General features: G+C 39.1%; 1 protein-coding gene across 1 annotated transcript in view; it reads right to left on the reverse strand.

Annotated features, from left to right (window-relative positions):
• The window catches only part of Fzd3 (frizzled class receptor 3), a 56,917-nt gene extending 37,129 nt beyond the window's left edge, over nt 1–19,788 (reverse strand). The window contains exons 1-2 of the mRNA XM_028758823.1: nt 19,726–19,788; nt 10,522–11,044 (exon numbers count right to left, since the gene is read on the reverse strand). Of these exons, the coding sequence (XP_028614656.1) occupies nt 10,522–10,710 (189 nt within the window). The 5' untranslated portion in view covers nt 10,711–11,044; nt 19,726–19,788. The remainder of the gene's footprint in view (nt 1–10,521; nt 11,045–19,725) is intronic.

The raw sequence follows: 19,788 nt of genomic DNA on the forward strand, positions 1-19,788 counted from the left end.
GATACTGTGGCATGCTATCTGGAATCTCAGCATTCCTACAGAGAGATAGAGAGAAAAGCAGGAGAACCACCTGGAAGTTCAAGAGCCAGCTAGCCTGGAGTCCACAACACAGAAGCAGATCAACAAGAGAGACCCTGTCTCAACATGATAAAAGTTGTCCTCTGATTGCCACACCTGTGCTATAGGACATATGTACCTGCATATACAGACACAGTAAAACAAAACTAGAGCTGGGCAGTGGTGGTGCATGCCTTTAATCCCAGCACTTGGGAGGCAGAGGCAGGTGGAGCTCTCAGTTCGAGGGCAGTCTGGTCTACAGAGTGAGTTCCAGAACAGCCATCGCTGTACAGAAAAATCCTGCCTCAAAAAAACAAAAGAACACACACACACACAAAACCTGGTCAAATAAATATGACAGGTCTAAATATTGAGCCAGTATTAACTAAAATTATAACTACATAACATTAAGAGTGGAGGGAGAAAGGAAGGGAGGGAGAGGGAGACAGAGAAAGAAAATGCTAATATCTTTCAGAACTAGGACAAGGTGAAGAGGTCTTAGAAATGAAACTCAAAACATCCATATGTGTGTTGGGGGAAGGGGGAAATTGGACTTCAATAAAATAGGAAATTCCTGAGGTGGAGTGATGGCTCAGCCATTAAATGCTAGTATCACAACCAAAAAGACAATAGAAAATTCCTGTTCTAAAGGCTCTGCTAAAAAGATGGAAAGACAAACTTCAAACTAGGATATATTTTTTGTAATCTTATACAGTACAAAAGGTTTTGGTTTGTTTTAGTTGGGCTATTTTTTAGATAGAATCTTGCCACACAGTCCGAGCTGGCCAGAACACAATCCTATCTCAGTTTACCAGGTGCTGGGATAATAGTTAGAAGGGATTTGTATCTGGAATATATAAATAACTCAGGGGTTAACAAGATGGCTGAGCACATAAAGGCACTGGCAACCTGAACAAGCCTGCTAACCTGAGCTAGAATCCCCAGAATCCACCCCACATCAACAAGAACTGACTCCCATACATTGTTCTTTAATCTTCACAATCAAACTGTGGCACACCCCTCCACATACACATTAATAATTATGATGATGATGATGATGAAGAAGGAGGAGTAGGAGAAGGAAGAGAAGGAAAAGGAGGAAGAGGAGGAGGAGGAGGAGGAGGAGGAGGAGAAGGAGGAGGAGGAGGCAGCAGCAGCAGCTGTTTAACTCAAGACCCCACAATACGATGTAGAGGGGGAAAAGTGATTGTAAGAAGTTGGGGGAGAGCCGGGCAGTGGTGGCACACGCCTTTAATCTCAGCACTTGGGTTAGGCAGAGGCAGGTGGATTTCTGAGTTCGAGGTCAGCCTGGTCTACAGAATGAGTTCCAGGACAGCCAGGACTACACAGAGAAACCCTGTCTTGAAAAACAAAAACAAAGAAGTTGGGGTAGGTAACAGAATACATGAGTCATGAACGTGGAAAGGTGCATGGGGGGAAGTACAGAAGGATATGGGGAGGGAAAGAGGAGGTTCAGCAAAAACAATAAAACCTGCTACTTTATAGCTAATTGAAAAGTTTTTAACAAAGAAGAAAATCTAACTTAAAATACCCATAAAGCTTGAACAGTTATTTTGACAAATAAAATGCACATGAACTAGTACTACATATATACCTGCATTGCTAAAGACAGAAACAATGGTAATACCAATGGTGGCAATAATGTGAGAAAAATAGATACACTATATCCTATAGGTATAGGAATGTAAAATGATGCAACCACTATGGTTTCTTAAAACCCAAACATATTTACTACCCGACACTGCAATCACATTCCTGGTCATTTATCCCAAAGAAATGAAAAATTGGGTCCACAGAAAAATTTGTCACAAATGTTTATGCTGAGTTTTACTTGTAATAGGAAAAGCCTGGAAAATGCCTACATCTTTCAATGTTAACTAGATATCAAAATTTTATAAAATAGTAAGATTAGAACAGGAAATAGGGAAGAGACATGTAATCCCTATGTCCTATTCTTGCAAATTTCTAACTTCCTAATGAGCCTACACTTGTTTAAAAGCTAAAGACAAAGTTAACAGCACTTGGGAGGCAGAGGCATGCCAATCTCCATGAGTTCAAGGCCAGACTGATCTACAACAGCAAAGTACAAGTCAGCCCGAACTACAGTGTGACTGTTTCAAAAAAAAAAAAAAAGAAAAAGAAAAAAATTAAAGAATTACATTCACATGCTGATATATGTACATGTGACATACACATATATGTGCAGTAATACGCAAACTGTAAACTGCCTGATAATGAGGTATCTTTGTTAATGTTATCAAAATCTTCACCTGTGAGCACCATCTTAAGTTATAAAATTTATTTTAATAACCATTTTGTGTGTTTTCACTGAACTAGAAATACCCTGAGCTACATTTTGGTTGACATGTATGAGCACAGTAGGGCTTAAAGTACTTCAAATTGAATAATTTCATACAGCAGACATAAAATGCTAACTCGCCCAAGGTCATCCAACTATAAACACGAAGCTAAATGTCAGGCAAACTTTGACATTTTTATGAAGATCCCTTGTACTTACCCAATTTGTTTCACTTAACTTCTGTTTTAGTTTCCCCTTTTATAAAATGGTCTTAACACATGTAGAACATAACTAATACTTATAAATAAAATAGGGAATAATTTCATGTATAGTAGGGCTATAGCAGGGTGATTTTGTTCCCTGTTCTCAACTGTCAAATGGGAAAACTCAACTGGAGTTTTTTTTTAAATGTCAAACAAAGTAGGTAAGCACAAAATCATAATGATAGGTGACAGAAACCAGATATAAAAAGGTAGATGCTGTGGGCCTGGACCAATGGCTCAGCAGGTAAGAGCACAAACTGCTGTTGCAGAGGACAGAGTTCATCTTCCATCACCCACATCAGGCAGCTCCCAACCACCTGGAGAGCTGACGACTATTTCTTGCCTCCATGGACACTGGACTCATCCACATAAGCCCACACTAAGATACACACATAACTAAAAATGAAATCTAAAAAAGTAGCTCATGTATGAGCCCATGCCAATATAACACTAGCATGTACACTAATCCCTAAGGACAGAGAGCACATCTGAGATGGCTGGAAGCACGAGCAGAGACGGTGGACTACAAAGGATATAAGAAGGCTTCTCATGTGGCAGAAACGTTCTATTTTGATAATGGTGATGGTGAAGAGAAGCTGTTAAAAACTTATCAAAGGGAAAACTTTAAATAAGTATAGTTTACTATATATGGTACAATTCAATAAAGCTGTTATGAAAAACTAAGTACTAATACTTTTAAAATAAGCAAATCATCTTGGTCTTAATAATTTCTAACCACAGCAAAATAAAAATTAAATGATGTGGCCTTGATACTTAGGTTGAAAATACACATATAACATAAGGAACAGTACTCACAATCTATGAAAAAGAAAGGAACATGGCTGATTGAATTCTAATGATTCTTCCTGAGCATTTCTCTAAGCAGTGATGTTTTTATCCCCAAAATCAAGACCAGAGTATAGAAAGTTTACAAACTGGAAAGTAACTTTCTAAAACTAGATTTCTGATTTCTACAACAAAGGTGCACTGCATGGAACCTTACTTTCTTTGTTTAAATTCAAATCAACCAAGCCTTTGTGCTCCCATTCTTTCTACTCTCAAATTTCCATTCGTTACCATAGCAACCTGATAACTGACAAGTCCTCAAGCATAGCCACAGTCCAAGCTTAGCAAGGGTGTGAAAAGGGGACAGTGTCAAAGGCCAAAATCTGACTCAGAAGAATCAGAATTCCAACTTTTGTCACTATACAAAGGGCCTGGTAACTATGGAAACTGTGCCACACTAAGGTTTGGAAGAGCATGACTAAACTCACTAAATGTGAACCAATGTAGAACAGCCTTGAAAATTCAAAACTCCTATTCTTAGCTACTTTAGATCCAGTTGGAATAAGAAGTTATTCCAAACAACTTTATAAAAATAATTTTATGTAAGTAAAATTATAAGACGCTAAATATCAAAACAAAACAAAGCAAAACAAAAACCCAAATCCAATCTCCCTTTCTAAAACAATAAAATTTCTGATGATGTAAGGTCCAAAACTTTAAAGAACTGTTTTTTTGTCTCTACACTAAACCAAAAACCAAAACCCAAAAAACCAAAACCAAAAATAAAACCAAACCCAAAAAAGCAAAAAACAAAACAAAAAAACCCAACAAACCCAAAAAACCCCACATTTTTATTTGGTACTCTTTTTCCCCTTTAAACCTTAATTTTCAAAAATGCATCATGGTAGTCTATAGGGTAAATCCTACTCCACTTAATAATCTGATTTAAAGAAAGAATTTCAAAAGAGTCTTTTAATCTAATTTATAAGAAAACCAATTCAAATTTTCAAAAACTTGTTATTTTTATTCCTAAAATCAGAAACAACTGCGAACAATTCTCTACTCTCTGTGTGTGTGGTTTTTTTTTTTTTTAGTTTAGAAGCTTTTTAATTTTGTTTGGTTTACCCTAGTCACAAAACTGGCTTCTAACGCCATATCTATTAGGGAAAGGGATGTAGGTCCATACACGAGGCCCTAGGTTTGATATCCAGCACTGCAAAATTAAATACAGAGTCGTTTCACTACACTATTGTTTGCTTAGAAAAAAAAAAATCTTCCCATAAACATTAACCTATACTCCTAGCACTCTGGAAGTGGAGGCAAGTGGGTCTCTGAGTTTGACACCAGCCTGTTCTATACATCTTGTTCCAGGTCAGCCAGAGCTGCACAGAGAAACCCTGTCCCAAAAAAGGAAAAAAAATGAACCTAAACAAAAGATAATAAGTAAATACAGTATATTCTAGCAGTTAAAAATATGAGCTTAAAGAGGAGAATTTTTCTTTCTTAAAAAGCCTATCCACAAATATGGATCGGTATTGTTACACTGGGGTACATTCAAAATTTCAAAAGCCATTATTTTTGTTCCTAAAACCAGAAATAACTGCAAATAATTCTCTACTATCTGTATGTATAAGAAGGTTCCTTGAGCCAGGCAGTGGTGGCTTACACCTTTAATCCCAGCACTTGGGAGGCAGAGGCAGGTGGATTTCTGAGTTTGAGGCCAGCCTGGTCTACAGAGTGAGTTCCAGGACAGCCAGGACTACACAGAGGAACCCTGTCTCGAAAGACTAGTTAGGGTTACTATTGCTGTAATCAAACACCACGGCCAAAGCAATGTGGGAAGGAAAGGATTATTTGGCTTAAGCCTCCATCCATATCACTGTTCATTGGAGGAAGTCAGGACAGGAACCCAAATAGGGCAGGAATCTGGAGGCAGGAGCTGAGATAGAGGCCATGGAGGGGTGCTGCTTATTGGCCTATTTGCTATAGCCTTACTCAGCCTGCTTTTTTATAGAACATAGCACCACAGTCAGGGATGGCACCACTCACAATGGGCTGCACCCTTCTGCATCAATCACTAAGAAATGTTCTACAGACCAATGTACTTACGGGCCAATCTCATGGAGGCATTTTCTCAACTGAGGTAGACGACTATAGCTTGCATCATGTTGACATAAAACTAACCAGCACAGTAACACAAATGATTTGGTTAAGCCACACACCCTGTGCATTTTTTTCTTAAACTTAACAACAGATCAAGAACAACAGAATTTGGACAAGCAAAGGTACACTGAAGCAGAAGCAAAACAAGATCCTAGAGAAAGGAAAGTTATGTTGCGTCATTCTTTTACTAGTTACATTATTTATAAAATGCAAACATATACATTGAAAGTTTCTAATCACTTTCAGCGATAACCAAAAGAAAAAGAAAAGGCAGACAGACAGAGAAGTATCACACTAGTGTTCACAGGCAGGTGGTAGCTTTGGAACTATGATCAGTATCACTATCCCACCAAACTATTTTCAACCCCAAGAGAGTAAGATTTAGGTATAGCAGCAAAACATAATTACTTTTACTACCATTACTAAGGAACTTATAGTTCAATTCAAACACTTACTTATTAGTAAATATTATATGTAAGGCTCTGAGTTAAGTACTAGGTATACAAAGGACAAGCTTCCAAATTCCAGAAGTGGAACAAAAAATAAATATTGTAATAACAACCCCCCACACACACACACATGCACGCACACGCACACGAGCGCACACAACAGGGGTAAACAAAGCATACTGCTAAGTATGTTGGTAAAGGCACAAACTTTGGTCTTCCTAGGTTCCACAAAGAAATCAAAATCAGACCCAAGTCAAGCCTTGAAAAAAAAGTATGCTATCACCCAGATACTGACAGAGCCTTCCAGGCAGATATGGTGTTTACCATGACTTGATAAGGTTAAGCAACTGCAAATGTGGTGATTGGCTTTTGAAAACCACTAAGAATGACTATTAAAGTAGAAGCCATTTACAAATGTCTATGATGCTTCAAATTAGATCCTCTGGGCAAGGACTGGCACTGCTATTTTATAATGTAACTTTCATATTTTGTTTGATCATTGTAACCAATATAACCTAATGATGGTAGTGTAAGACACTTAGTCCCAGCTTCACTCTTTTTAAGTAACAAAACTTGGGGCTTGAATTACCGTACTCCAAACTTCTTACTCTTCCCTCTTCATTACAGTATAATTAATCTTTACTTAATTACTTTTGCATATGATGTAATTTCTGTCTCTGTAAAGGAAGTGCTTAAGATCAATGAGATGCTATTTTCCAGCTACAAGAGTGGTTTACTACTGAATACGATGGCTTGACTCTGAATGTTCCGAAAGGCTCCTGTTTTGAACAGTTGGTCCCAGCAGGTATGACTCTTTTGGAAGGCTTTAGGAGGTGGGGCTTGCCTGGTGGAAGTAGATCTACTAGAGTGTCCATTTGAGGGTTAAACTCAGCTGCTGGCTCAAGTGTTCTCTCTTCTTGTGGGTCCACTGCAATGTGAGCAACAGGACCACAAACATCTACTATGAACTGAGCCACTCCGCTACACCACCCCCCACAATGCAGTACAAGTTCCTACACTGTGAGCCAAAATAAACCTCTTCATCCTTATTTTATTTCTGTAGGTTTCTGTCAGTGACAGTTTAATATAAAGAGCAGATTCTACTAATGGTAAGAAACAGGTTCTCTCATGCACTGCTACCAGGGACAAAAAAAATTACTGTTAACTTCTATTAAGAATTTAAAACTGCCGGGCAGTGGTGGCGCACGCCTTTAATCCCAGCACTTGGGAGGCAGAGGCAGGCGGATTTCTGAGTTCGAGGCCAGCCTGGTCTACAGAGTGAGTTCCAGGACGGCCAGGGCTATACAGAGAAACCCTGTCTCGAAAAAAAAAAAAAAAAAAAGAATTTAAAACTGAGCTGGAGAGATGGCTCAGTGGTTAAGAGCACTGACTGCTCTTCCAGAGGTTCTGAGTTCAAATCCCAGCAAACATGGTGGCTCACAACCATCTGTAATGAGATCTGATGCCCTCTTCTGGTGTGTCTGAAGACAGCTACAGTGTACTCATATATTATAAATAAATAAATCTTTAAAAAAAAGAATTTAAAACTATCAATGAAAACATTTTCTTTGAATATCTGAATTTCATTTCAAAACTGTATCAGCAGAAGTATGAAAACACATGTGTGGCACTTGTTGTAAGAGCAAAGAACAGAAAAAAATCCCCCATGTTCATCAGTAAGCACTGAGTGAAGAAACGGGAATTGTCCAACCCAATGTCCAACCCAATGTAGCCATAAACACCAGAGACATCATAGCCATTGGAGTAGTGCAGCTATGATAATTTTTTTAAGAGTAAGAAGAAAGGCAGGCAGGCACGTGCTCACGAGCGAGGAGAGAAATTAGGAATCCTTGTGTTACCTGGAATCTGAAACTGCAGCCACGGCAGAAAGCAGTTCAGCAGAGACTCAACACATTAAATAGTTGATACAGTCTTCTAGCAGCTTAAGACCTTGGTTCAGCCACACAGAGAAACTCTGTCTCAAAAAATTATCCCCCACACAACCCAAAACAACAACAACAACAACAAACCAGTGCTGGTTTGATCCCCAGTACCAGGGAAAACAATGTTTTTTAAAACAGAATTACTGAGCTGAGAGACAGCTGTAAGCATTGCAATGTCTGCTAATTTTCAAGTCTTTTGCTATTGCATGAAACTCACACTTTCAAACTGTATCTGACAATTCTGTCAGTGGCAACCCAGTCCTGCTATGACAGCCATAAAATACACTTCTCCAGGGTTTCGTCTAATCTTTGAAGCCTTCTCTTAGAAACTACTTCCCACTTACAGACTTCCTATGCTATCAGAAATTCAGAGGCAAACCCGCTGACAAACTATATGGGTTACTTGGGCAAATTTGAGAAGGCAGAAAATCATGCCATCATTCTGAATGTCCCATGAACCCAAGTATAATGAAGCAAGTCCATCACCTTACTAGCAACTCTGACAAGTAGAAACAGGATCAGGAACAAAATTAAAATTTGTACACCATGCATTTTACAGCTACTTACAAATCTCTCATTTAATCCTCACAAGCATATCTAGGCTTTTTTCATTTTTGTTGCCTAAAATAAGTTATGAAAACAAGATGTAGGAATGATAGGCAATTTGTCCAAAGTCTTACACCTATGCATGACAGAGTCAAAGCAGAACCTAAGTTAGCACAGGCATCCTTATCACTTGTTTCCAAGGAAATTGTGACTTAGCAGTGATACTAGATATGAGGGTATTTCTAATTCAATCTTCAGCACATAGCAAAGACTACTACAACTATCACGCCAGGAGCCAACTTATGGACATCAGATAATACCCCTTCCATATAAATCTTAGTCTGATGGTTGAGGACAAATATTTCTCTTTATTAGTTAGACCTTTTATAGTCATAAAAAGAGCAGAAAATGTTTTGTTCAATCTCTTTAGCATCATCAAATATTTGGATAATTTATCATCCCTGCCATATTTTGAGATACTATGAATAATGATCTTTCTACAAATTTCACCAGATTTATATAAGACTTTGAAGCAGTGAATATGTGTTTTACTGTAAAATGAAGAATTCCAAATGTAGGCTCTGAAACACTGTCAAACTGATAAAAATATAAGACATTGTCCAAATTATATTACATGGTCATGCTAACATAAGAATATAGATAGCCAGGGTGTGGTGGCACACGTCTTTAATCCCAGAACTCAGGAAGCATTCCAGCCAGGGCTATATAGTGAGACATTGCCTAAATAGCAAAAACCATCACTTAGAGAGTATTTAGTGTGTACTAAATACCCTATAGGCATATTTTAATTTTGTACTATGAAATCTTGTATAATTATTACTAACTTTATTTTATTGGCTTTTGAGGCAGGGTTATACACAGCCCAGACTGGCCTCTACTTCACCCTGTAGAAAAGAACTGTCATGAACTCCTGATCCTCCTGTCTCCATCTTGCAAATACTGGCTTATACCACCACCACCACCACCATCACCACCACCACCAGCAGCAGCAGCACGCTACTGGTGTTACTAAAATCAAAGGAACTAGGTTGGTAAGGTTCACAGAAATTGCCACAGTGACACTGCTTAAGTTCAAACACTAGGCTGCCTAGCTCCTAAGCCCATATTCTTCATTAGACTTTTACTGTCTCACCATTTCTATCTAGTAAATAGATCTTTGTCCTCAAATCTAAGACTATTACATACACTTTTACCATATTCACTAATAGGATATAGTTTCTGAAGCAAAATTAAGAAGTACCTGAAGAGTAAGTACCTGCAAGTAAGGCAACAAACTTACGTAGAATTCTGAACCATCAGTAACAGAATTAGCATAACAAAGCCTTTCTCATTGCTTAAAAGTTACTCTTAAATTGATGTGAACTTAACATGACCAGGAAATCATCTTGGATGTTAAGAAATAGGTGGAGGAAATACTGTAAACCTAAAGAACAAAAAAATTCAGCCTTAAAAACATTACATTATATTGGGTAGTGGTAACATACACTTTTAATCCCAGCACTGGGTAGGCAGAGGCAGGCTGAACTGAATTCAAGGCTAGCTTGGTCTACAAAGTGAGTTCCAGGACAGCCAGTGCCTACACAAAGAAAACCTGTCTTGAAAAACAAAACAAAACAAAACAAAACAAATGACATAATATTTCATACTTAGCTACTAAATGTTATGCAATATTATTATACTCTGCTATCTATATAAAGTTATTTATTAGTTAAATAACAGATGTAATCTCTGAAGAGGTATCATCATCCATGTTTTAGTATTTCGAATTCTTTATAAAAACATGTCTAAACATAAATTGAAGAGTAGAATCTCTTTAAACACAAATTCTTCAATCCATTTTAGTATGAGCCAAACTATATAAATTTTCAAATGTATAAGATTAAAGTTAAAAACAGCACTATCTCCTATTGCTTCTATGAAACACATTAGGTGAGTCATCTGGGCAGCACAGGTTACTTTCTGGAGTGTCTTACCTCCATTGCTAAAGCTGCAGTCTGTTGGTCATAATGGTTCAGAAGATTAGGCATGAAGGTAGTATTGTAAGGCAAATCTTGGCACATCCTCAAGGTTATAGGTTCACAAGAAAACAAACTGTGCCCACCTATCTGCCCCAGAAACACAGTCAAGAGCCAAAGATAAAAGATAATCCAGCTCACAGCCATTCTTCCTCGATCAGAATGAGGCTCGGATAATCAGATCTACTCAAGATGTGTTTTAGATCAGTCTACGCCTGCAGGTCTCAGCTTGAAAGTACCCCTTCTGTATCTGTTAGGCTCCTCAGTTAAAAACTCCCTGTACTGTCAAAGCACTGTTAACCTGGTCTCACAAAGGGCATTTGTTTTTGGTTTCACAATATGGGAAAATGACATCATCTTGTATCTTCTTTTCATTTTATTACATAGGGCACATCTGGCCAGCTTATCAGGTTGATCAACCACATTCCCAAATCACAGATTCCATCTTAGGAGGAGAGTGATTTCTTTCTTGCGGAAATATCTGAAAAATATTGAAAATGGGAAAGTTAATGACTTCTCAAAATACTGCAGACTTAACATTAAAATATCTGATAAGATATCATACAAATTTAATAGAGAAAATAAAAGGGTATTCACAAAGTAACAGTTTTTCTATTTTATCATGTATGATATATATGTATATATTCACATACTCAAAATAGTCCTTAAATAATATTTAACATTTATAATTATATAATATATATAAAGATTTATTTATTTTATTTATATGAGTACACTGTAGCTATCCTCAGACACACCAGAAGAGGGCATCTGATCCCATTACAGATGATTGTGAGCCACCATGTGGTTGCTGGGAATTGAACTCAGGACCTCTGGAAGAGCAGTTAGTGCTCTTAACCACGGAGCCATCTCTCCAGCCCTATAATTATATTTTTATATTCCAAGTTACATATATAACAAATGGTAGAGAATTCTGTCACAAGATATGTCCCAAACTGTGTTTAAATGATACCTGTTTTAAAATAGACTATGGAATTTCAATTTTTTTTTTTACATGTTTTGGTCATTGGCAGTGTGTTCTGGTCATTGGCAGTACATTTTTGTATTAACTGACTTGATAGAAAGCAGCTGTGAAAGCTCTGGGACAAGATTAAAACTTCTTATTAATGCTACATTGTAAACACTGCCACTTAACCCATATTTTTCTTTCCTGAAAATTATTTACACATCACTTCTCGAACAGGAGAATCTACAAGTAGATTATGAAATAATGCATCGGAAAAAAAGTAGCATTACACATTAGGTGTTTGGGGCACTGAATTGCAGTTGACAAGGCCACCTCTATCAACCAATATCAACTGAACTAACAAATAGAAGGTTCTAGAAGTATTACCAGCCAGTTTTGCCAATGATGCATCATTTTAGATAACACAAAAATGTAATGCCATATTCATTCCCCTGGAATCTCAATCAAACACATGACCAACAAAGGGTCACCACAAGGCCTAGCTATGTAGACAAGACAGAGTAGGGCTAGGAATGATTCCAAGTTAGTGGTAACTTCCTCTAACCTGCCTAACTCCCCTGAAGAGAGAGCCATTGCCTAAGGACCACTACCTAAGAAATAACTCCTAAGGATGGTCCTAAGTACAAATGTCTTGTAAGTCAGGTCTTGAGAAATGCTATGCTAAAACAGAAAAAGTATATCTATATATAATAATCTACATGACATTAAGAAGTAGAGGGATATAAAAATAACTAGTAGGGCTAAAGAGATAGCTAAGGGCTTAAGAGCACTTGTTGCTCTTGCAGAGGATTCAGTTTTGTTTTCCAGCACCCACATGGTAGTTCACAACTATCCATAACCCCAGTTCCAGGGGATCCAATGCCCTCTTCCGAGGGCCCCAGATATGCACATAGTACATAGACATCATGCAATCACTCATACATATAAAATATAATAATTAAAAAAGAATACTAGAAAAAGTATCAAAGAACAAAAGAAATACACATATAGCCAATAAACATATGAAGTGATGTTTAACTTCACAAATAAAAAACTTCAAATAAAAAGAGCAAACATAATACTTCTGCCAATCCGATGTACAAAAATAACAATGACAGAACAAAGTATGGAATAGAATGTAAGGAAGAAATTATATTCAGCATTTCAAAATACTTTAGATAAGAATTTAAACTAATTGATACTTTTTTTTCTTAAATGGCTACTTATTGGGCTGGAGAGATGGCTCAGTGGTTAAGAACACATAACGTTCATCCAGAGAGCCTCTGTCCAATTCCTTGGCTGCAGGTGGCTCACAACCATCTGTAACTCCAATTCCAAGAGATTCAATACCGTCTTCTGGCTTCTTTAGGGACTGCAGGCATATGGTAAATAATTTTTAATGACTTTTTATACCAAAAGATTTCAAGTGGGCACAACTTGATCCAGCAAACCTATTCATAATTTAATCCTGAAGGATACAAGTGCATGTAGTATACAACTGAAATATTAGCATAAGTAATTTATAACAACTAAAAAAAAAAAAACCTGAAAATAACCAAAAAGATTACCAATAGTAGTTTGGCTAATGTGGTATACCACATGATGGACTATAAAGACACTAAACAGACAAACATGACTAAGAGCACACACAGTGATCCTGTGCACTCATCACCAAAAAGACCCACGTTCAATCCCTGACACTGCTTCTCCCTTCCAAAAGATGCTCACGGATTGTATTTATTAACATAACAACATTAATAAGCAAAAAAAAATTAGGGCTAGAAAAATGCTCGGTAGGTAAAGCGCTTGTGGTGTTAACCATGAAGCACTGAGTTCAAATTTCCAGAACCTACATAACGCCAGATACAGTAACACATATCTGTAATCCTAGCATGCCAACAGGCAGAGGGGAGCACATACAGGAGAATCCCTGGAAGCCCGAGAGCCAACCAGCCTGGCATATACGGCAGTAAGTAAAAGACTTTCAGTCTTTTGATGGAAGGTAAAAACTGGCATTCAAAGTTGTCCTAACTGTCATACATTACATTTACACACTTGCACACACTTATTTTTTTAAGGTAAGGTCTCACTACTTGGCCCTAGCCAAGCTTGAACTCACAGAGATCCACCTGCCTGTGCTTCCCAAGGACTGCGATTATGTGTCACCACACACAACCTAATGCAAAGAGTTAAGGGAGTTAAGAAACAGTATGCATATATAACTAACTTCTGTCAGAAAAGCCTATAAGCAAAAAAACCCAGCTATTTTAGCTTGATGTCATGGTACACACCTATAATCCCAGAACTCAGCAAAGGATTACAAATGAAGAATAGTTTGGGCTACAAAATATGACCATCTCTAAAAGAGGAAGGACATTCCAATTATTTAAAAATAATTTAAGTGCCTTATGGAATTTTATGAAAGACCTGATTTTATATTACTATGTGTATAAGGGATGTAACTTCAAATCTACAAATGTGTGCTGAATGGAAGACAAGAATAAATGCTAGCTGAACAGTTTATTGGCTGGTAATTAAAGCAACAAGCTAAGGGATATACTACTTGTATTAGTGCAGGTAGTAAGAAAAGCAGAGGAGTGATAATTTAGTATGATTCAAATAGATTTTTCAGGCCAGCCAGCCAGCCCATCAGGTAAAAGTACTTGCATGGTTGACAGGAGTTCAATTCCCAGAAGCCACAGGACAGAGAGGAGTAACTCACAAAAATTATCCTCTGGTCTCCACATGCATGTTGTCTCATACACACACAAGTACACACAAAAATAAAACACCAAACAAAATGACTTTTTTGTTGTTGGTAGTGGTGTTTGTTTTTTGAGATAGGGTTTCTCTGTGTAACAGTCTTGGCTGTCCTGGAACTTGCTTTGTAGACCAGGCTGGTCTCATATTCTCAGAGATCCTCCTGCCTCTGCCTCCTGAGTGCTGGGATTAAAGGCATGCACACAATACCTGGCAAAACTTGACTTTTTTTAACACTGAAAAATTCAGGTTACCCATCAGCCCAAAAATGGTATATGTGTTTTAAATCATCTTGTACACATTCTACATCACATTTGAGCAGTCAGTTACCTATACATATGTACATATATACACATATGCATGTAGGGATAAGGTGTAGGCTCAGGTGTCTTTCTCAGAAGCATCCACATTATTTTGCTGAGATGATCAAGTCTCTTACCAAGGGCCAGCTAGGCTGTCTGGTGAGCCAGTCTCAACAATCCACCTGTCTCTGAAGCTGGAATCAGACATATGCACCTTCTACACAGGGCATCTTTTTAATGTATGTACCAAGGATCAGGCTTCATTTGCATATTTACTGATTAACCATCTCTATAGTCCCTGAAATACCTGGTTCTAATCAGAATCGGGAGAATGTGCCATTTTTCTCAAGGAAGGCTCATCCATGGAAAAGCTCTAATATAAAGATGAATGAAATGTTGAAAGGCCATCTTCCCAGGCTGGCTAACAAAGCCAGATCCAAATAACTCAGGTAGAAAAGATAGGAAATAGGTAATTCTGGACTCAAAAAGATAAAATATAGCAACCCATTAAATAAAGGTTAAGGTTGTTTGAGGCAATGTTTTGATTATTATACCTTTTTTCTTTTCTTTTCTTTCTTTCTTTTTTTTTTTTTTTTTTTTTTGGCAAGACTCTGTAGAATTCCAACAGAATAAAGAAGCCCATTGAGCTAACACAAGGAGTAGGCAGTTCTGGGCACCAGAGTGAAATGAATGCTATGACAGTTCATGCACTGTGTGTTAAGAAGCACTTTCACCTCTTCACAGAGCAATATAAAATATTTGGAAAATTGATTGTTAGTGCTTGGTAACATTCTAGACTAGGGCTAGAGACACAGCTTGGTGTAAAAGTGCTTTCTTAGCCTGTGTGAAGCCCTGGTTTGAGTTCCTATACTAGGACGGGCATGGGAAATACTTGAAATGTACTCATTTTTAGTTTTATGAATGTAGATCATCAGGAATCTGGTATTTTTCCAATTATTGTCCATTTGATGAGAAAAAGTAAAGGCCTTTAAAATTAACTTAGCTGAGCCCATGATCTGAACAACAGCAAGAAAAAGATGAATGAAATGTTGAAAGGCTGTCTTCCCAGGCTGGCTAACAAAGCCAGATCCAAACAACTCAGGTGGAAAAAGCAGGCGGATCCCAGATGCAACCATGGGAAAGTGTGTCACAAGGGGCTTATCAAGAAAAAAATGGCAACAAAAGACTATGCTCATAAATAAATACCTTTCTATCACTTTCTCCACACACAGGGCCCATCTCACTATTCTTAGTTTTCATTTAATTTTGACACCCTGTAAATACAGGCAGTTCAGAAATTTCATCTGTAAGTTGTAATGCTACATACACTAGCTACAGCATGAAAAGCCAGGATGGTCCCATCTTTCAGATACATTCTTCAAGAATGCATAGCAAAGGACTAGCAATGGGTTGCTTTAAGTAAGTCTCTCTGAACGAAACCACTGTCTTATTATAAAAATATTCCTACAACCTATTCCAGTATCACTTCCCTTTTCCTAAAGCCTAGTCAGTATTTAGCCTGTTATTTTCCATTTCTTACTGGGGGGGGGGGGTCTATGTTTGTCTGTACTCATATGTGTGCCTGCATGTGCCAGGTATTGTCCTCTAGTGCTTTACGCCTCTTTCTTTCTTTCTTTCTTTTTTTGAAACAAGGTTTCTCACTGGAGCTAACCAACTGGCTAGATCAGAAGAAGGATCTTTCTGTTTCCATTCTGGCCAACACTGGGTTACAAGCACCTACTGCCACATAAGGCTTTTTACATGGCTGTAGAGAATCCAAACTCAGGCCCTCATTCACACACAACAAACACTTCATCAAGGAAGCCACCTCCTCAGCCCTCTATATCTTACAGTTAAAGAAAAAAAAAAAAAACAACTCATTCCCACAAACTGTCTCTTAGCTATTTCAAAAAAAGTTTATATAACATCATATTTAATTCATAGAATCTATATTTGTATTAATATCAGAGTAATTCTTTTCTGGTCTATTTTACTATAACAATCTAATTTTTGCCTGAGGCAAGGAGTAAGACAGCATCTCTTGTAGCTAAGGTTATCATCTGACTCCAGAGCCTCCTGCCTCTCTCAAAATGAAATTACAGGTATATGCCTTAGTGCCCATCACCTTTCTAATTTTTAAATTTAACTTTGACATTTACTAATTACAATCATCTAATCTTTCATTGTGCTGAGTGGTATTGTTTAAAGAAATAAACCAAATAGTAGTAGATTCAGAATTTAAAAGGAATGATAGGAACCAAATTTCAATCAGACTGACAAACTACTAAGCTCTGAAACTAAGAAAAGCAAGCAATCTTTCAAAATTAACCTGTACATAAGACTGAAAATTCAAAGATAGATTCTGGTTGGTTTTGTTTGCTGTACATGGGACTAGACTCAGTCTTGTGGGTGCCAGGTAAGCACTCTACCAGCTGGGCTGTATCCCCAGTCCTAAATAGAGGCCGGCAAAAGAGTAAATAAAATAAATCAAGATGGTCAGAAAACTGAACTTTTATGAGGAAATAGCAAGCCCTCATGTTTTCCCTTAACAAGACCATATGCGCTGTGTGCTTTGACTAAAGTACTGTTTTGGTGAGACATAATGAGGGAGACTGGAATGTGTGAAGCTCACTCCCTCAGTTAGTCTTCAAAAGCTTCATTTACAGTGCATTCCCTGGATGCACTGAAGCTGGTGGTTCCCAGAATGATAAACCAGAAATCAGAGAGGGAGGCCATTTCTGAAAAAACAGCTAAAAGTCTCTGTGAGCCAATGAAGAGCTGCTATTCCCAGCCTTACAAGTACCACCACTGAACACTCTCATTTTCTTTCCTAGGAACCTTACTTTATCTCTCTGCCCTGATCTTAACTGAAAGAAGATAATGATGTGCTAAAAACTGTTGCCTACCACCTGCCTCCTAAGAACAATCAATATACTAATACGCTCAGAAGGCTTTCTTTGGTTGTTTTTTTGTTTGTTTGTTTGTTTGTTTTGTTTTGTTTTTTTGAGAAAAAGTTTCTCTATGTAGTCCTGGCAGTCCTGGAACTTGCTATATAAACCAGGCCAGCCTAGAGCTCACAGAGATCCTCCTTCAAGTGCTGGGATAAAAGGCGTGTGCCACCACAACTTATTTCACACTCAGAAGTTTTACATAAAAAACATTGTAGAGTTTTACTAACAAACTAATAGGAAACATAAGTTGGGTAGATTCCCAACCCCCAGAGGTCAAGCAGGGAAACAATCTCTTGTAAGCAAAACTCCCTTCTCTCTTCTTCCTAGGCGTTTCATGCTGTATTATACAAAGACTTATTATACACTTCACTATTAAATTCCTCTCAACCCTTTCTACTTCAAATATCTCAAGCATGGAATTAAAAAAAAAACAGAAAATAAAGTTCAAAGAAATGTGAGAAAAGAATAAAAGGGATGAGGAGGCCATGGTTACTTTTTTTTTTCATTAATGGAACTTTATTAGCTTTTTGGGCGATGAAATACACATTATTACTAAATGACAGGAAAAAAATAGAAAAGACGAAATAGAATTCTAGACCTTATTTTAAAAAGTATGCCTATTTTCCTAACAGCTTCAAAGTATGTGGGGGACAGATAGATCAATACTACACAGTGCTTTACTAAGTATAGGGCAGCATGGTAAGAGCTGCAACTGGGTTATAGTTTATCTTGGTTTTATGCTTCCAAATATTTACACTTCTTTCGCTGGCTCCTTAACCCTGAATCTTTTCTTTATGCTGTGGTTCAAGTAAATGTATTGTTTCTCAGAGGGTGGGGAACACTAATTTGTTTAAGGTAAAGATAGAATGTAAAGCCTTATCATCTCGAGGATCTCCCCGTCTTTCTTTTTGATAAAGGGGTCCACTACACAGACTATTCTGGACTATAACTTCCTGTGATTCTCCTGCTTTAGCTCCCGATTATTCAAATTACAGGCATGAGGCATCATCATGCACGACTTGAGTACTCGCTTCTTAATACACAACTCAGGATTTATCCAGTCCTCTTCTAGACCCTTATGCCACTAGCCGACCACCTAGGACCAGAGCAGGCTGAGGAGGGAGGTAGCATCCTTAAGCCCGGCTGGTCTTTGTTTCCTTGCTCTCATGTACTGGCTTTGCAAAGTAACCCAATTCCTATCAACAAACATTCCGGATGTACTGAAGGACTTTTCTACCGTGAGATTTAGAACTGGTGCGTCTGTTCAGCACCCTGAGAAATTCAGAAGGGAGGTTAAAATTGTTTTTTTTTTCCATTACATTGGGCGAAACCCAGACCTCTCGAGTCGTGGTGTTTTTCAACTTTAAGTCTCTTCTGCTTAATTAATGGCATGCGCTTTTGTTCTTTTTCTACCCACAAAAGGGAAAGAATAGGAAAGGGAGGAGAAAAGCAAAATGAAAAACCTCTTCTCTTCCCTTGAGGAAGTCCCTACCTCCAAGAGTCCCAAGATGTGAAAAGCCTAGGGGATGTTTACAACCTTAACGTTACTTGCATCTCGGTGCCTTTATTCCAGAGGCTATAAATTCACCGTCGCATTCCAGGGCAAATCGCCGACCCCGAGTCCCCACTGCGGGGGTAACTGGGGAGCTCGCAGCGCTGGGAGCCTTCGACTTTGCAAACTGATGGACAGCAAGGGACAACTTTTGGGCGTTGGGTGGCAGGGGTCGGCCGGGGGCTGCAGGGAAGCAGCGGCGCCCGAGCCGGGCGCATCGTCCTCCCGCCCACGCCCCCGCGGCGCCGAACGCAGAAACCGGCTGGGGCCGGCCTCGCTCCCCGCAGGCGACCGGCGCGGGGACCCGCCGCGTCCACACTCGCACAGGTTGCCCGGCGCGGGCGGGACGTACTGGCCCCGCCGCTTTCCCGGGGCATCCTCGCTCAGCGCGGCCGCGGCCCCGAACTCCGCGCCGCCCACTCCGACCCCACTCAGGCCCGGCCGCTAGCCAGCCGCAGCTCCGCGCCCGCCTCGGCAGCGCCGGCCTCGGGCTTTTGTTCGGCCGCGACGCGAGCAACGAGCGCCGCCTGACGAGGGGCGGCCGGGCTGGGGCAGGCGCCTCGGCACTCTCCACACGCTCTGCTCTCCCGCCCTCCCGGCCCCAGAGGAAACGTCGGCCGCAGGACTCACCTCACCGCCGGCCTCCGGGCTCTCCCGAGCAGCACCGCTGGCCCCGCAGGCGGCCGCGCGTCC

The sequence above is a fragment of the Grammomys surdaster genome, unplaced genomic scaffold (assembly GCF_004785775.1).
Source record: "Grammomys surdaster isolate TR1022 unplaced genomic scaffold, NIH_TR_1.0 126219, whole genome shotgun sequence".
Lineage (NCBI taxonomy): Eukaryota > Metazoa > Chordata > Mammalia > Rodentia > Muridae > Grammomys > Grammomys surdaster.